The sequence below is a fragment of the Gouania willdenowi genome, chromosome 8 (assembly GCF_900634775.1).
Source record: "Gouania willdenowi chromosome 8, fGouWil2.1, whole genome shotgun sequence".
Lineage (NCBI taxonomy): Eukaryota > Metazoa > Chordata > Actinopteri > Blenniiformes > Gobiesocidae > Gouania > Gouania willdenowi.
Genome location: NC_041051.1, coordinates 8,320,678 through 8,335,286, shown reverse-complemented (window position 1 = coordinate 8,335,286; position 14,609 = coordinate 8,320,678). Strand labels below are relative to the sequence as shown.

General features: G+C 38.0%; 1 protein-coding gene across 1 annotated transcript; it reads left to right on the top strand.

Moving 5' to 3' along the window:
- Positions 1–819: 819 nt before the first annotated feature.
- ankrd40 (ankyrin repeat domain 40) lies at positions 820–13,051 on the top strand. Its single transcript, XM_028455654.1, has 5 exons — positions 820–1,301; positions 5,641–5,789; positions 5,916–6,551; positions 9,950–10,131; positions 11,093–13,051. The coding sequence occupies exons 1-5, from the start codon at positions 1,168–1,170 to the stop codon at positions 11,234–11,236; spliced, it is 1,245 nt and encodes a 414-aa protein (XP_028311455.1). The 5' UTR covers positions 820–1,167; the 3' UTR covers positions 11,237–13,051.
- Positions 13,052–14,609: the final 1,558 nt, after the last annotated feature.

Below are 14,609 nucleotides of genomic sequence, written 5' to 3'. Positions count from 1 at the left end.
TGCATGCTAAAATAAACAGTAACTGTTTTGCAACATTTAGCAACAAACTACATTTAGTGTACTTTTAACCAGATTTATGGTAATACTTTTGATTATTTTTTGTGTAAAAATATAATATCAATGTTAAATATACATTTTAAATCTAGACGTGATATCTAAATGTTCAAAGTTAAATCTAAATGTCACAGATGGAATGGCACTTGTTCACATCAATGAGCTTTTATTTTGGTACTTGCAGTGAATTTGCAAATGAGCTAAATATTTAGTTTCACCCGTGATGTTTAGATTTAACATTTGACATTTAGATTCACATTTAGATTTAGATTTAACATTTAACATTTAGATTGAACATTTCAAATGTAGGCTAAGATTTAGCATTTGACATTTAACATTTAACATCTAACATTTAACATTTACATTTAACATTTATGTTTACCATTGACATTATGTTTTTTACAAGAAAAAAAGTGTTGCAAACATAAAAAAAATCAAATACAATTTTTTTATGTGGTTTGCTGTTTATTTAGCATATACAACTTTACAATCGGCACCCAATACATTTGAACACTTTTTGATTGAAGTCATCTTATATATATATATATATATATATATATATATATATATATATATATATATATATATATATATATATATATATATATATATATAGTGAATAAATACAAATTTGCCTGCATCATATGAGAGCAGCTGAAGCACTGCCTGTGATGTATTTCGTCCTGTCGATATAATTCTCCACCGTAGGTGTCGCTGTATCTCCACCTAGCCTGATTCCACCTGCTTTAGATCCAAAGAAGAAGAAGACGAGGCAGAGGATGTTAGAACTCCACTGCTCTACTGCAGGGGCTCCAACACGTATGTCTGCTTGAATAAGTGTACACAGAGCTGACCGGTGACTTATTGGATGAAATGAACATTCAAAGTTAACGGAGAGGTCAGCCTTTATCAGCGAGACGCTTTAATTTAATCTTTTTGTGGTTATTTACAGGCACAAGCTAGCGCCAAACAGAGCTAGCCCCTCGTCAGTCGGTAAGCGTAGTTAATGGTGGCGTGTAAGTCCGTGTTAGTACAGAGTACAGGGTTGACAAGTTCATATGTGAGAGTTTTTAGTGTCTTATGAGCTCATTGCGATAGTTGACGGTTCCCAAAATGTCCACGACTTCGTTGGATAAGGAATTACAGGAGCGGCTGAGAGAGGCGTCTGCTATAGGGGACATAGAGGAGGTACGGACCTTAGTGGAGAGTGGAGTCAACGTGAACTCACAGAATGAGATCAACGGATGGTGAGTTACTGGTACTGTTACTGTATCTGAATGAACCTCCTTTAATTTAAAGGCTGAGCTGCTGGGATTAAAATGGCCAACGTTATCCTATTAGCACAGAGTTCATCAGACTGATTCCTTCTTTGCTCAAAGACAATTTGGCTACATGTTTTCCTAAGAGGACACGAATGACGTTTAGATGGCTTGTCTTGTATTTTTTTAATTTATTTTTTTATAAATATATACTTTTTTGAGTGATCTAACTGTTGAGTGAAACATTTGTTAACTAAACAGTGCGTCTGTATAGAAGCGACGGTAAGTTTTTCTACATCCAATGACTTTATAGCTTCAAAAGTGGATAGCTAGTTGTATACAAAGACTTGAGGTTAGTAATGGTGTTCTACTTGTCATTGAGTTGAACATCACAATTACACACCTGTGAGTTATAGCCACTAGGGGTGTGCCATCTTCCTACCTCACGATTCGGTTCGATTTACGACTCAGGGTGCTACGATTCAATTATTCAACGATTATCACAATTTTATTAATAATCATGCAATGCATTTTATGTAGTGCTTTGCTTTTTCATAGACACTCAAAGCATTGAAGCTGATATCTGGAGTTTCTGAGAAATCTATGTTTGAAATGTTAAAAAAAAAAAATACCTAACTCGTCTTTTATTATGGTCTACTGCCGTTGGTCATTCATATACATTAGTGTATATAAGTCCTGCCTTCGTCCTTTGGACCCTATTGACCCTTGCGACTGACGTCACAGCATATTGACCCAGCGCCATCTTGGAAGATGACTGCCCTATATGGATGCACCTGTGTGGGTGTGTTTACTTGAATAATAGTGTCGTTTTTTGACCCTTTGAAAGCAGCCCATGTGCTAAACCAGTGGTTCCCAAATGGTGTGCCGTGAGGCAAGTCCGGGGGTGCCGTGGGATTTTGTGACAACCATACATATATTGCAATAAACAACTAGACAATAATAGTTATTTTTTTAATTTACTACTTTGTATGCACACATTTCATCATACAGAGGGCAACCCTATACCTATTTTTAAAAAATAAATATTTCATGAGTAAAATAGTTGTCTTTGTCACATTTTATTTCGCATTAGTAAATAATTATGCACATTTACAGATATTGTACATGATATGAGTGATAACAAGTGTTATTTTACACAATAGGTGTGCCTTCAGATTTTTACTTGTCCTTTGATGTGCCTTGGACACAAAAAGTTTGGGAACCACTGTGCTAAACGATTGTCGAAGGTTGTCTTTATTGGGCCTCAATATGTCGGAGGCCACGGATTATGTTGACACTCTACCAGAAGCTGAGAGAAGTCGGTACTGAGTCTGATCGGTGGGAATGACCCCTACAACGTTTCTGTAGACAATTAAATGGAGTGAAGATGTCTCTTATTTCCCAGGAGTGACTTATCCTGACATCGGAAACTACCCCGTCTTTACATCTACCTCATACACAATGGACCACATGAAAAGTTTTAAGCGACTGGAAGTTTACAACCAGTTTATTTGTGGCTGGATTTGTGAAGTAGCTGCTTTTATTCATAATGGACTCCATGTGGTTAAATCCAGGGTCAGAAGGCTAATTTTTTTGTAATTAATCTGTAATATGAGTGTGCAAGGCTGGTTTTTCTTTCTGAGCTATTTTATTGATGACATAAATTTGTGTGAATAATAGATCTGCACACTTGGATCAATGCAATTAAAACAATTTAGTTAATTTAGTTTAGTTTAGTTTAATTTAATTTCTGAAGAAAGACTTGTGTACTCCAGTCCCAGCTGTTAGAACATCCAAACACAGTTTACCATCACTGTGGGCTCTCTGCTTTGCGAAACCGTTTCCTGCGGTGGTTTGTTCTTCCAACATGGCGGAGGGCCTTATTTCACGTGACCTGTGAGGTCATGTGGCATGGGTCTATACAAATGGAAATGAGCGCCATGATCGCCCAGCCGATAGGCTTCGACTTCATGTTTTTGAGTCTGTCAATCAAAGTGAATGTGGAACTGTAAACGGAAACAAGGTCGCGCGTCACAACAGCAAACAGGTAAATATGATTTTGGCTCTTGCCTGACCCATAGACTTATATCAATGTGACCTTATGTCCCGCGATGCGCATGCAGAATAGTAGAGGGGTGGCTTCTGGTAGAGGAAGTGAGGCTGTTTATGGTGGGACATAGAGACATTTCTCAGAAACTCTGGATAGCAGCTTTAATGTGTATTATTCTTTTACTCCACACTTAGTGGTGGTAGGCTACGTCTACTATTGCAGCCACGGCTGCCCTACAAGAACCTAACTCTGGCCTTCTTGCTGTGAGGCAGAATTGCTAACAGCTACATCACTGTTCATGTGCTGCTATTTGAACTTTCTGCTGATTTAACGCACAAATAAGCTCATGCTTCAATTGTTAGATAATCCAACATTACACATGACAAACAACGTAACATTTCACTCTTTAGTTTAGATATCAATCATACATACTGCTACAGTATTTAAAGACAGTAAAGGGTCCCTATCTAACTAAAGAGGCTTTTCACCACGTCTCTTATTTCACCACATCCTGTTCAATATTGTAGGATGGTGGAGCTTCTCTCAAATTACTCTAGGCAGGAGATGGACTACATCCTTTCACTGAAACATGCCGTGTTTTATAGAAAGTCATGGATTAAAGTATTTCCAACCCTGACATTTTTCCACAAAATACACAATTTCTCTCAGAAATTGTTGCAAGTACAAATGTTTTTGGTATACATGTGTTTATTTCCTTTATGTATTGCAAAAGTGTCAGCTCGGACCATACGTCGTCATCTGAATGAGAAGCAACACTATGGCAGGAGACCAGGAGCTGATACTTTATCACCCTGAGTCTGCAAGACAGCCTGAAGTTGACTGAGGAGGTTTATCCATCACACTAACCGTCCTGCATTGGGCTTTTTTTTGTCAATTTTTCTCTTCTATCCTCATCCAGGGAGATTAGCCTCAGTTCTATGGGTTATAAACTTATTGATGATATTATGCAGCACAGTGGACAAAGGAACGTGAACGTCTCTGGAGAAGGAGAAGGTCTTGTAATAGGGCTAGGTATCACCAGGTACCTCGCGATATATTGCAATATTTTTGCCCACAATAACGATATTATCATGATCCGGCAATGCGACGATAATCGATATATTGCAGAGAAATTCCTCCATGATACATTACGATATCTGTCACTGAAGAAATTCAGAATTTATTGACTGCACAGAATCCATTTCACAGGAATTAAAAAACATTGTCAATCAATTTCACATGAATGACAGTCAAGAAAAACAGTGTACTGTATACTGCACAATGTAAATGTGTAAATATCCACTCCTCACCAAACCGTGTCTCAATGTACTCTGTATGTACTGCATTATCAGGTATATATATTGTTTTTGTCATGTCTTGTATGTTACAATAAAAAAAAAGATATTTGGCGCCAGTGAACGGATAACATTTCGCACACCCCTATCTTGTAACCTTGAGGTTGTTCATATTTTTCCACAATCTTGCTTTTTAAGTAGGGCTCTGTAAAATTAATATGATTTTTTTTCCAAATTATGTGTTTTTCACTTTCATTTTTTTAAAATTCTGTTTTTTTTAATATAAATATTTATCAATTGTTTTAAAAAAAACATTAGTTTTTAACTCCTGTGAGGAAACAAAATAAATAATAATAAAAAAGAAACCATAATTAAACAAAAATGTATGTCAAAAATAAAATAAAATAAAATAATTTAAAACCATGTGTAAGCTACAATTAAAAGGTGTATATAAGTTGTACTGATGTTGATTATTCTGACTGCTTTTTAATTATTCATGTCATCTGAAGATGTATGAGTTTTTTTTTTTTTTTAAATTTTGTGTAAAATAATGTAAATTTTGTTCTTTTTTCAGATTTTTTGTGTGGTTTTTTGTTTTTAAATGCACATAAAGGAAATATATATATATACCAAAAACATTTGTAATTGCAACATTTTCTTGGAGAGATGCTGTATTTTGTGGAAAAATTCTAGGCGTGCAAATACTTTGGTCCATGACTGCTTGTTTTCTATACATTCTTCCTCAATAGGTTTACTTAGGTCTTCACTAATCTATGACGTGTCTTTCTAAATTTTGACCTAACTTCTGAGTTGCTTTACAAAACAAGCTTTTTTACTTGCATGTGCTAGCATAGCTGACATAAAACATTTTTAATCTGGTATTTAAACTCATGTGATCCATTCAACATGTTCATTGTGTTCCACTTGAAGGTTTTAATGGATTAAAGTGATGTTTCCTTCTTTTGAATGATCTATTATACAGGACATGTCTACACTGGGCCTGTAAGAGGAACCATAAGCTCATAGTGTCCTATTTACTGAGCTGTGGAGCAGATAAAGACGTCCTCACGGCCAAGGACGAGTTGGCCTCGCAGCTCACATCTAAAGCAGAGATCAAACGACTGCTAGGAGGTAATAACACACACACACACACACACACCTAACATCCTTTAGATTCCTGGAGTTTATGTTACACATTTCAGGTTGTTTTGGTGATACTATTCAGGTCAACTTTACTTTTCTGCATTTTTTTAACAGTGGAAGTGGAGGAAGTGCCTGAAGTCAAAGAGCCTGATTTGCCGATTATTCCTCATTATTTGTCCAACCCACCGTTCATGTATTCGAAGATGGACAACAAGTCTGAAGTCCTGTTCGCTGAGCATTCTGCACACAACGGCTCATCAGAACACGCAGAGGACACGCAGAGCGACTCGGCTTCCCTCTCCCCAACACACGAGCCTCAGAATGCCCACGTTCTGGTCTCTGACACGCCTGCCCCTCCCCCAAATGTTTCTGTCAGTCATAACCAAGCAAAGACAGGGGAGTTCATTCCCCTGATAGAACAAAATGGCGTATCACCCTGTGCAACTACGTCCCACAATCACACGGCCGCTAACTGCTCAGTGCACATGGACCTTTCAGTGGAGCCTCACCTGGTCAACCATCCTGAATATCCACACGCAGTGACTCGTAACGGCACCGTGTGTTCTCCACCATTGACTGCATCGAGTCCCGGCTTGGCCGCCAACGGAGTTCAAGCCCAGGTGGGTCAGAACCCGAGTGTCGGCAGGCAGCAGTCCATCCCACAGCAGCTGAGCTACAGTCAGGGTGGTGGGGCCATGCCAGCATTCCAGCCTTTCTTCTTCACCAGCACCTTTCCTGTCAATGTGCAGGGTGAGTTCCGGGATAAGTGTTGAATGAAAGACATGGTCAGGGGTTAGGATTAACTATCTGGAGCTGGTTATGGGTAAAGGTGCAATGAGTAGTCGATGTTGACAAAAATCGATAACAGAATTAGTCACCAACAAATGTTGGTTACGTCATTACCATTTTTTTCAAGCTGTGGACAGAGCAGAGCATTGTTTTTCATGAGGAGTCGCTCATCTCACCTTATGTATATATATATATCTTTGCTCAGTGCTGTATGCATGTTACAGACGTGATTAGCGGGAGATAATATTGTCAAAAACATTCCCATCGGTAACAATATGTCATTCCATGATAAATTCCCATGTCAAAAATTAGCAAGGGTCACATGCCATTTGGCCTCATTTTAGCCAAGAATGTCCCTAAAAACCTTGTTCCATAGCCCAAAATTGCCCCAAAGTATTTTATCAACAACCTATTATTATTCTCTGGAGCCCCGTTATCGGCAGCGCAGCTCTTGGTTCTGTTCTCAGTAATGAATAATTAAATCATCAAGTTTGATCTGGTTTAATTATAGGAAACCATTGATTTATTGATCAACCATAACTTTATGTAACTCATTATCAGAGATAAAAAATAAAACAAGATTCAGCATCAATGGTTCATATTAAACGGTAAAAACACTATGGGAGTTATTAATGCTTTTCATGTGCTTTTTTTTTTTTTAGAAAATGATTTGATTGAAAGTAATTGCACTAATAGAGTGACTCACATGCTCGAATATATTCTATAAAATATCAGCCCATGAAGAAGCAGCTATTGTAGTAGTTTTTAATGTGTAAATGCTATTACTGAAGCACATTCTAGTGATGATGTATTCAAATTAATTTGTGTTTGTAAGGAACCTGTTTATTCTTTAAGTTGGGAATTGTTTTATCTATTTATTGTTTTTATTTATAATTTTTATGGTTGCCATGATAAATACCAGAAATTATCGGTATACATTTTTTAGTCTAGATTGGCCATCCCTGGTCTGGGAGCATTTCACCTTTGACACAATAAAATAAATAAAATCCTACCTGCCCCAAGCCAAATTTAAAAGATTGTAGCAACACAGAGCAAATAATTGTACGATTTTCCTTTCACATAATAACTGACAATAGTAAGGTTCTGGGTTAGCCGCCTCCTCCTGTTAGGTCTGGAGGCAGCCCAGAGCAGAGAGGGATACCTGGACAGGGAGGGAAGAGGATAAATAAATGATCAAAAATAAAAAGGAAAAGGAGGTATGGAGAAAACCGGAGTCCCCCTCAGACCCCCCAGTGTCCACCGGGTTCTGACCTGTTCCCCTCAGTTCACCTGGGCATAGGGCTCCAGTTTGAAACTATTATTTTTCCCCCTTTCTTCAGGCTTTTTTTCCCCTCTTTTCTCTCAATTTTATTATAATATCTTTGTATATATTCCTTTCCCCCACGTATTTGCATACCTGTCAAGTTTTGGATTTGAAAATAAGGGAAATTTTCTGGCGCCCACGACGAGCCTAAATAAAAACATAAATGTGTATATGAAGCACAAGTGTTTATTTAATATACTTACAGTTTATATACAAGTCAACACGTTACATATTTACTGTTTATTTCACGTTGTTTGTTTTTAAATTAGACATTAACATTTTATTTTATTACATATTTTCTTATAATTTCTCATGCTCACTCATGTGGTTCTCTGGTATTCACTAATGACTTATTAGACACATTTATTACAGACTTTACATCATTTAACACTTTTTTAAAGCAGTGTATATTTGTGGAGCTTGTGATTGGCTGATTTTTCATGGTGACTTACGTGGTTTCTTCCCCCGTGGTAGACGTTAAAATCTCAGTTATTAATCTAACAGAACGTGTAACTGTGTCCCATCCTGCTGCTCTTTATGAAGATAAACTCTGTCACATTTTACAACATATTTACACCAGTTCTTAGTTTTTTTTCACCAGAACGTCTTCATTCATCATCTCTGTTCTGAGTTGTTTCCGGGTTTGTTGCCGCTGTCAGCACTAATCTCGCGAGAACTGCCACTCAGGCCATTTCAGGTGGAAGTTCTCGCGAGGCTAGTGACAGCGTTCAGTGTAGTAAGGCATCTTTTAATTATTACATTAAAATACTGGATATTTATGGGAAAATACTAATACGGGAAGATGGCGGGAAAGAGGGGAAAAATACGGGAAGTTTCCCGGCCAAAACGGGATACTTAACAGGTATGCTTATTTGTCTATTATTAATTTGTTATTGTCTCCTCCCCTTACACACTAATAGCACAATACCATTAGGTGTCCCGATACGATATTGATATCGGATATTGGTCCAATATCAGCCAGAAAATGAATATCTGATTTTATCAGACTGCATCTAAAATCCCCAATATAAACTCTCCCTGTCTGTCCGTCCCTCTGAGTTAAAGGGGACAGCTTCTCTCAGAAACCGTTTAAGATACACAAACCAAATTTGGTGTGTGGTTTCAATACCTTGAACTTGAAGGAGTTCGAAAATGAGAAGTGCGCAAAAGTTTTTTTTTGAACTTATTGCCCTTGTTCTGTTTTTCTTTACTCTGTGTCTTCAAAGGGGACAGCTTTTCTTACAAACCGTTTAAGCAAGTTAGTAATTTCATATTCTAATGTGACAATATTTTCTTATGTATACATCTACGTTCTTAGATTTAGGATATTTAGGAAAAGGTTGTGAGTTATAATTGCAACCAATCTGGCAGGGGATGTTGATGACTGTCTTCTTCTTATAATTATTATAATATCACACATGTATTATAATGTATAAGATTTGTAAATTATCTTTTTCATTCCTTCTTTACTGTAATTGTCTCTGGCAAAAAAAGAGTTCACATTTTAATTAACAGCGAAGAACAGCTCCTGTAGACAAGTCTGACTGTGGCTTGTTGGTCCTGATTAATAAAAGTGAGCAAGAAAAATAGGTTATGATCAACTCTCTGAACTATTCGTCTTTTAGTTCTGCTGATCTGTGAGTAATGGGTATGTGACTAGATTGTAGGTGAAAAACACTGGGTTTTGTGCTGTTAGGACATGAACGTATTATTTATTGCCTTGAGATTGTTAAGCAAGTTCTGCATGTATCTAAAGTCTGGTGACACCAGCTGTTGTAAATGGATGTTATCATATGTGCTGTTAGAACAAATGGGCCAAAGGGAACACAAGTATGATGACAATGTTTCTTATCTCTGAAGGCATCCAGCCTGTCAGACAAGAAACCACATAGTGATGTCCTAATGCTGTCACTGGAGCAACTTTTTCACTTGCATTCAATAGAATATCTTTTGAAAATGTCTGTATGTGTGACACCTGTTATTGTTCATGTTTCAATAGTGGATAGAACAGTGTTGCTCTGTTTCTCTTGTGTAGAGTTGGTGTTGAAGGTGCGTATCCAGAACCCCAATGCACGAGAGAACGATTTCATCGAGGTGGAGCTGGACCGCCAGGAGCTCACCTATCGGTCCCTGCTGAGGGTCTGCTGTCGGGAGTTGGACATCAGTGCAGACCAGGTGGAAAAGATCCGCAAGCTGCCAAACACCATGCTGAGAAAGGTACGGTAAACGCTTTGCTTTTGGATCTTGTGTCAATCCACCCGTCATTCCCATTAAGTGTCCATGGTGTGAGTGGATAAGTAACGTACAGCTAGCAGAGGTGGAATGCTTTGTCTTATCATACAAAAGCTGTGTAAACACTGCAAATGTGGTGACCGTGGATCATCCAATAACAGAAGGGTTGGGGGTTCGAATTGTTGTGTCCTTGGGCAAGGCATTTTACCCACATTGCCTGTATGAATTGTGCATGAATGTTGGTAGTGCTGAGAGGGGCCGTGGGCGCGAAATGGCAGTTCACGCTTCTGTCAGTATGTAGCTTACCACCACTGCTATGACTGATGTGAGTGACTGGTTTGAATGAATAAGGATTTCTGTAACACACTTTAAGTCTCCTCGAAAAAAGCGCTATATTAATCCAAGCCATTATTATTAAGTTTAGATGCATTTTATTTCTAGTCCTGATCAAATATTCTTCATTGTTTTTAGAAATGTGGCCTGAAATATTTGAAATGTCGGTATTAGAAGATCTATGCCTAACAAAATGCATTATTTGGCACCATATTTGTTTAATGAACCTTTATAAAAATGCGACTACTGTTTTAGAGCCTGTGTTCTGCCATCTTTGAAATCATGTGATTGAAGATGTCACACATCCCATTGGTTTCTATTGGAGTGAAACATTTAGCATTTGATTGAACAACTCACACCCGAAAGGATTTCTATCCTCAGGGTTTGTTCGTCTTCAAAAGTCTGTGATTACTTGCTAACTTCAGCCATCAGAACATTAGTTTCACAATTTTAAGGGGAGTAAAGGACCCTTAGGAGAGCTCTTCTCTGCTTCAATAACTACTGCCAAACTGCAGAGTTGGAACTGTCATAGATTATTTTTAATATTTTTTATCCTCTTTGGTTACTCGCTAACAGTAAACATTCAGTCACTGCTTTGTTTTTTCCTCTCCAGGATAAGGACGTGGCCCGACTGCAGGACTTCCAAGAGCTGGAGGTTGTTCTGGAGAAAGCTGAAGGTCTGTCCCTGTTCTCTGGTCCTGGGAGTCTGACGGACCGACCGTGCTACAACATGAAGGCCTCGCGCCTCACATACTAGAGCCAGTGTACTCTCTCCCTTACTTAATTAGTCACTTACCATGGGCTTGTGTAGCCATTCCTCCTGAGGCCACATCTAGCTGCCTGCCCTTTCCAGCTTATTCAGCCTTGGCGTGTTGCCAACGTTGTTACTAGAATTCTTTTTTGTTCCGACTGTAGCTTTTGTCCTCCTCTGGCCCTCCTGCCACTTTAATGTACCCGACCACATCTAAGCAACTCCTGATGCATGGCGTCTTCAACTGTGTGTGAATGTTTGGCCTGGTCTCCCTCCCAGTTTAATTTTCTCCTCTCAGCACGCGGTGCCACGGATCCTGTGGGATGGCAGAGAGGAACACCACTGTCTTCTGCTTCTTTTTCTTTCTTATTCATGGGTTGGACTTGAAGGGACTTTTGCAATAGCCTTAAACGGACAGTTGGTTGACGCGTTGGACAAAATAAAGGAAGTGACGAAGAAAACTGGACGTGCACACTACGACTGATTCCTAGACAGATATTTGCCTGCTTTCATACATGCTCAGTGTTTTTCCTGCTGAGGGTTTTATTAAGGCAGAAATGATCCTACAAAGTTATATTTAGACATTTTACAGGCTGCTCACCTGCTTTAATACAGGTCTGGGTTGGCGTGCTTCATTGGAAGTCATTAACTCGTACATTGGGCTAAAGGAGAAAGAACTGTGTCGTTCCAACCATTCCTCACAGTTCCCTTTATTTGTTTTTATTTTGTTTTGAAGGTGTGGTTCGTTACAGAGCCAAAATGAAACCAGCTGCATTACCGTCAGTAGGTTTGTTTAGTGTTTTTTTTTTTTTTTTTTTTTTAATGAGAAACGCTAAACCCTACGCCTCCTGTTGAATATCATTTAAAATGTTGTATGACCGTAATTATAAAGAACCAAAAACTAATCTAGCTAGCAAAACTACTGAGTGCAGAACGAACTACGAGCGCTTTTGGATTATTCATAGGAATGATAATTTAATTCTTCAGTAACTTCCTCAGTCCTTACTGTTGTTACTGTGGTTCCTCTGAGTTCTATAAACAGCCTATGGTGATGATACACTACAAGAATCACATGTCGGTGCATTTCGATGGGCCTCTGTTAGTGTTTTCTGACTGATAGCCTAATTAAAGGTGACCACAGGTAACCTAATAGAGAAGCACAGTAATTGTGTTAGAGGGTGACTTTATTAATGCTGCTTCCATCAAAAAACCCTCATGTTTATTCTCATTTCTGTGACTCATCACCAAAGCCACGCAGTAGACGAACACAAGCCTCGCCCCTACAGTCAAGGGTCTGTTTTCATTTTATTTTTTTGACCCAATGGTTACGGTTTACGCCCCAAATGTACACCTAAAGCTCTTACTATGTTTGTTTTCTGACTTTTTTTTTTAATCATTTGTGTGTATTTCTAACCAGTTTAGGCCTGTTGTGTTTGTGTTAAAATCTGCTGGTGACGCTAACATTAAGTGCAATGTGAAGAGAAGACCGTTATAATCACCAAGAGTGCTTATATTATGTTCCCAACTAAGTTAAATGCTTGTTCCACATGTTAAAGCGACAGAGATGGTTTGATGAAAGAGCAGGTACTGGTATGTGACTGGTTTAGATGGGAACCTTAAACGTGACGCGAAGGTGACTAACCATGTGTTTGTCAGGTTGTTTTAGAAAAAGCAGGATACAGTTTGACCTATAACCTATGCATACAGAGTGATTATTTTTATATACAGTACGTACAGTGTACAACTCTTACTTAGGCTGTTCAAATTGTGGGGTTTTGTGTTCTGCAGACCTGTGTTTCTTCGATAAAGCATGGTGAAATATTTGGTCTGCTTTTCTGTTTCAAACTGACCCCATGGCTGCCTGATTACAGACTTTTAACTATTAGTTTGAACAGTTCAATAAATGTCCTCCTGCGTAACACTTTTATCACTTTATACCTTTTTTTATGCGTTTCAAGAATCAGCTGCAGCTTATTTAAGATGTACTTAGGCCTGGACAATATATTGAAATTCAAGATATTTTGGCAGTATAGAACAGTGTTTCTCAAATGGGGGTATGTGTCCCCCTAGGGGTGCTAGAGAGAAAGGGAGTGTGGAAAATTAACAAAAAGTGTCAGTCTTGGTTCTACCCCAGGTGTGAGATGATCGGCAATGATAAAAACTATAGAGAATAAATCTTTTCACGAGCCACTAAATTAGTGTTTTTCAACCTTGGGGTTTGGACCCTATGTGGGGTCGCCAGAAATTTATTATTTATTTAAAAAAAAAAAAAAATCAAAACACACAATGTTAAACAACTGGAATTCTATACTTTCACTTTGTGAGATTAGTTCAACTCAAATGCAGTAAAAAAAAATATATATATATATATATATATATATATACACTGTATATATGTATGTATCGGAGCTTAAACATGATCGAAAACTAAATGCATGAAGCTCCAAAAATAGTTGGGAATCACTGAATTAAATCCTGTTTCTTTCCACTTATTTACAGAATGAGATTCTTTAATATGTGTTATCACTTCTTCATTCCATCATTATGCTCTATATTTGTTTTTAAATAGTTTTCTAAGCAAAATGTTGTAGTTGGACAAAGGGGATACTTGGATTCAGAATTAAGAAAAAAGGGGTACTTGAGCCAAGTTTGAAAACCACTGGTTAAAAAAAATTAGAATATTGATTATAACAATATGTTTTTATTTTATAGCGTATTTTGTATTAAAATACTTGTTTTTAGGAGTCGCTGCTTTCGCTAATTCTCAGAACAGCATGAAAAACACAGATGATTTCTGAGTGCATTCTAATCCAGACCTTCCCTTAAACAAGCCACACTACAGAACTCACTCACACGTGCTGTCCCTAATAGGAGAAAAAGTGGCACATTTTGTGCAGCTGTTTAATAAATGAGCCTGTGTGGCATTTTGCATCAGCAGATTTAACCCAGAATTGTCTTTCTGGTCAGACTTTGAGTTAAAAATACCAGGATTTATATTGTCTATTGGCATTTATAGAAAAAATATTGACATGAATTTTGGTTCATATCACCCAGCTCTAGATGTACTATTGTAATAGGGATGGGCAATGGTACGGGAGAAGGTAGATGTTAGGAAAGGCTCCAGGACCTTTGCATAATCCTGTGTTTAAGAAAAAGAGACATTATTGTGAGGTGAATGTGCTGCTTCAGTGTTCAGGTATCGCTTAGATCTCAAGTAGTAAAGCATGCTGTTTATTTAAATACCCTGCTGAATTTCAAGATCGGGGGTTCTCATCCTTGGAGTCAGGGAGGGGGTCGCCAGATACCTTCAAGAAACTAAGATTTTGTTCCTGAACAAATTGAGCCCATTTTTAGTTATTTTTACTCTTTTTGTACAACT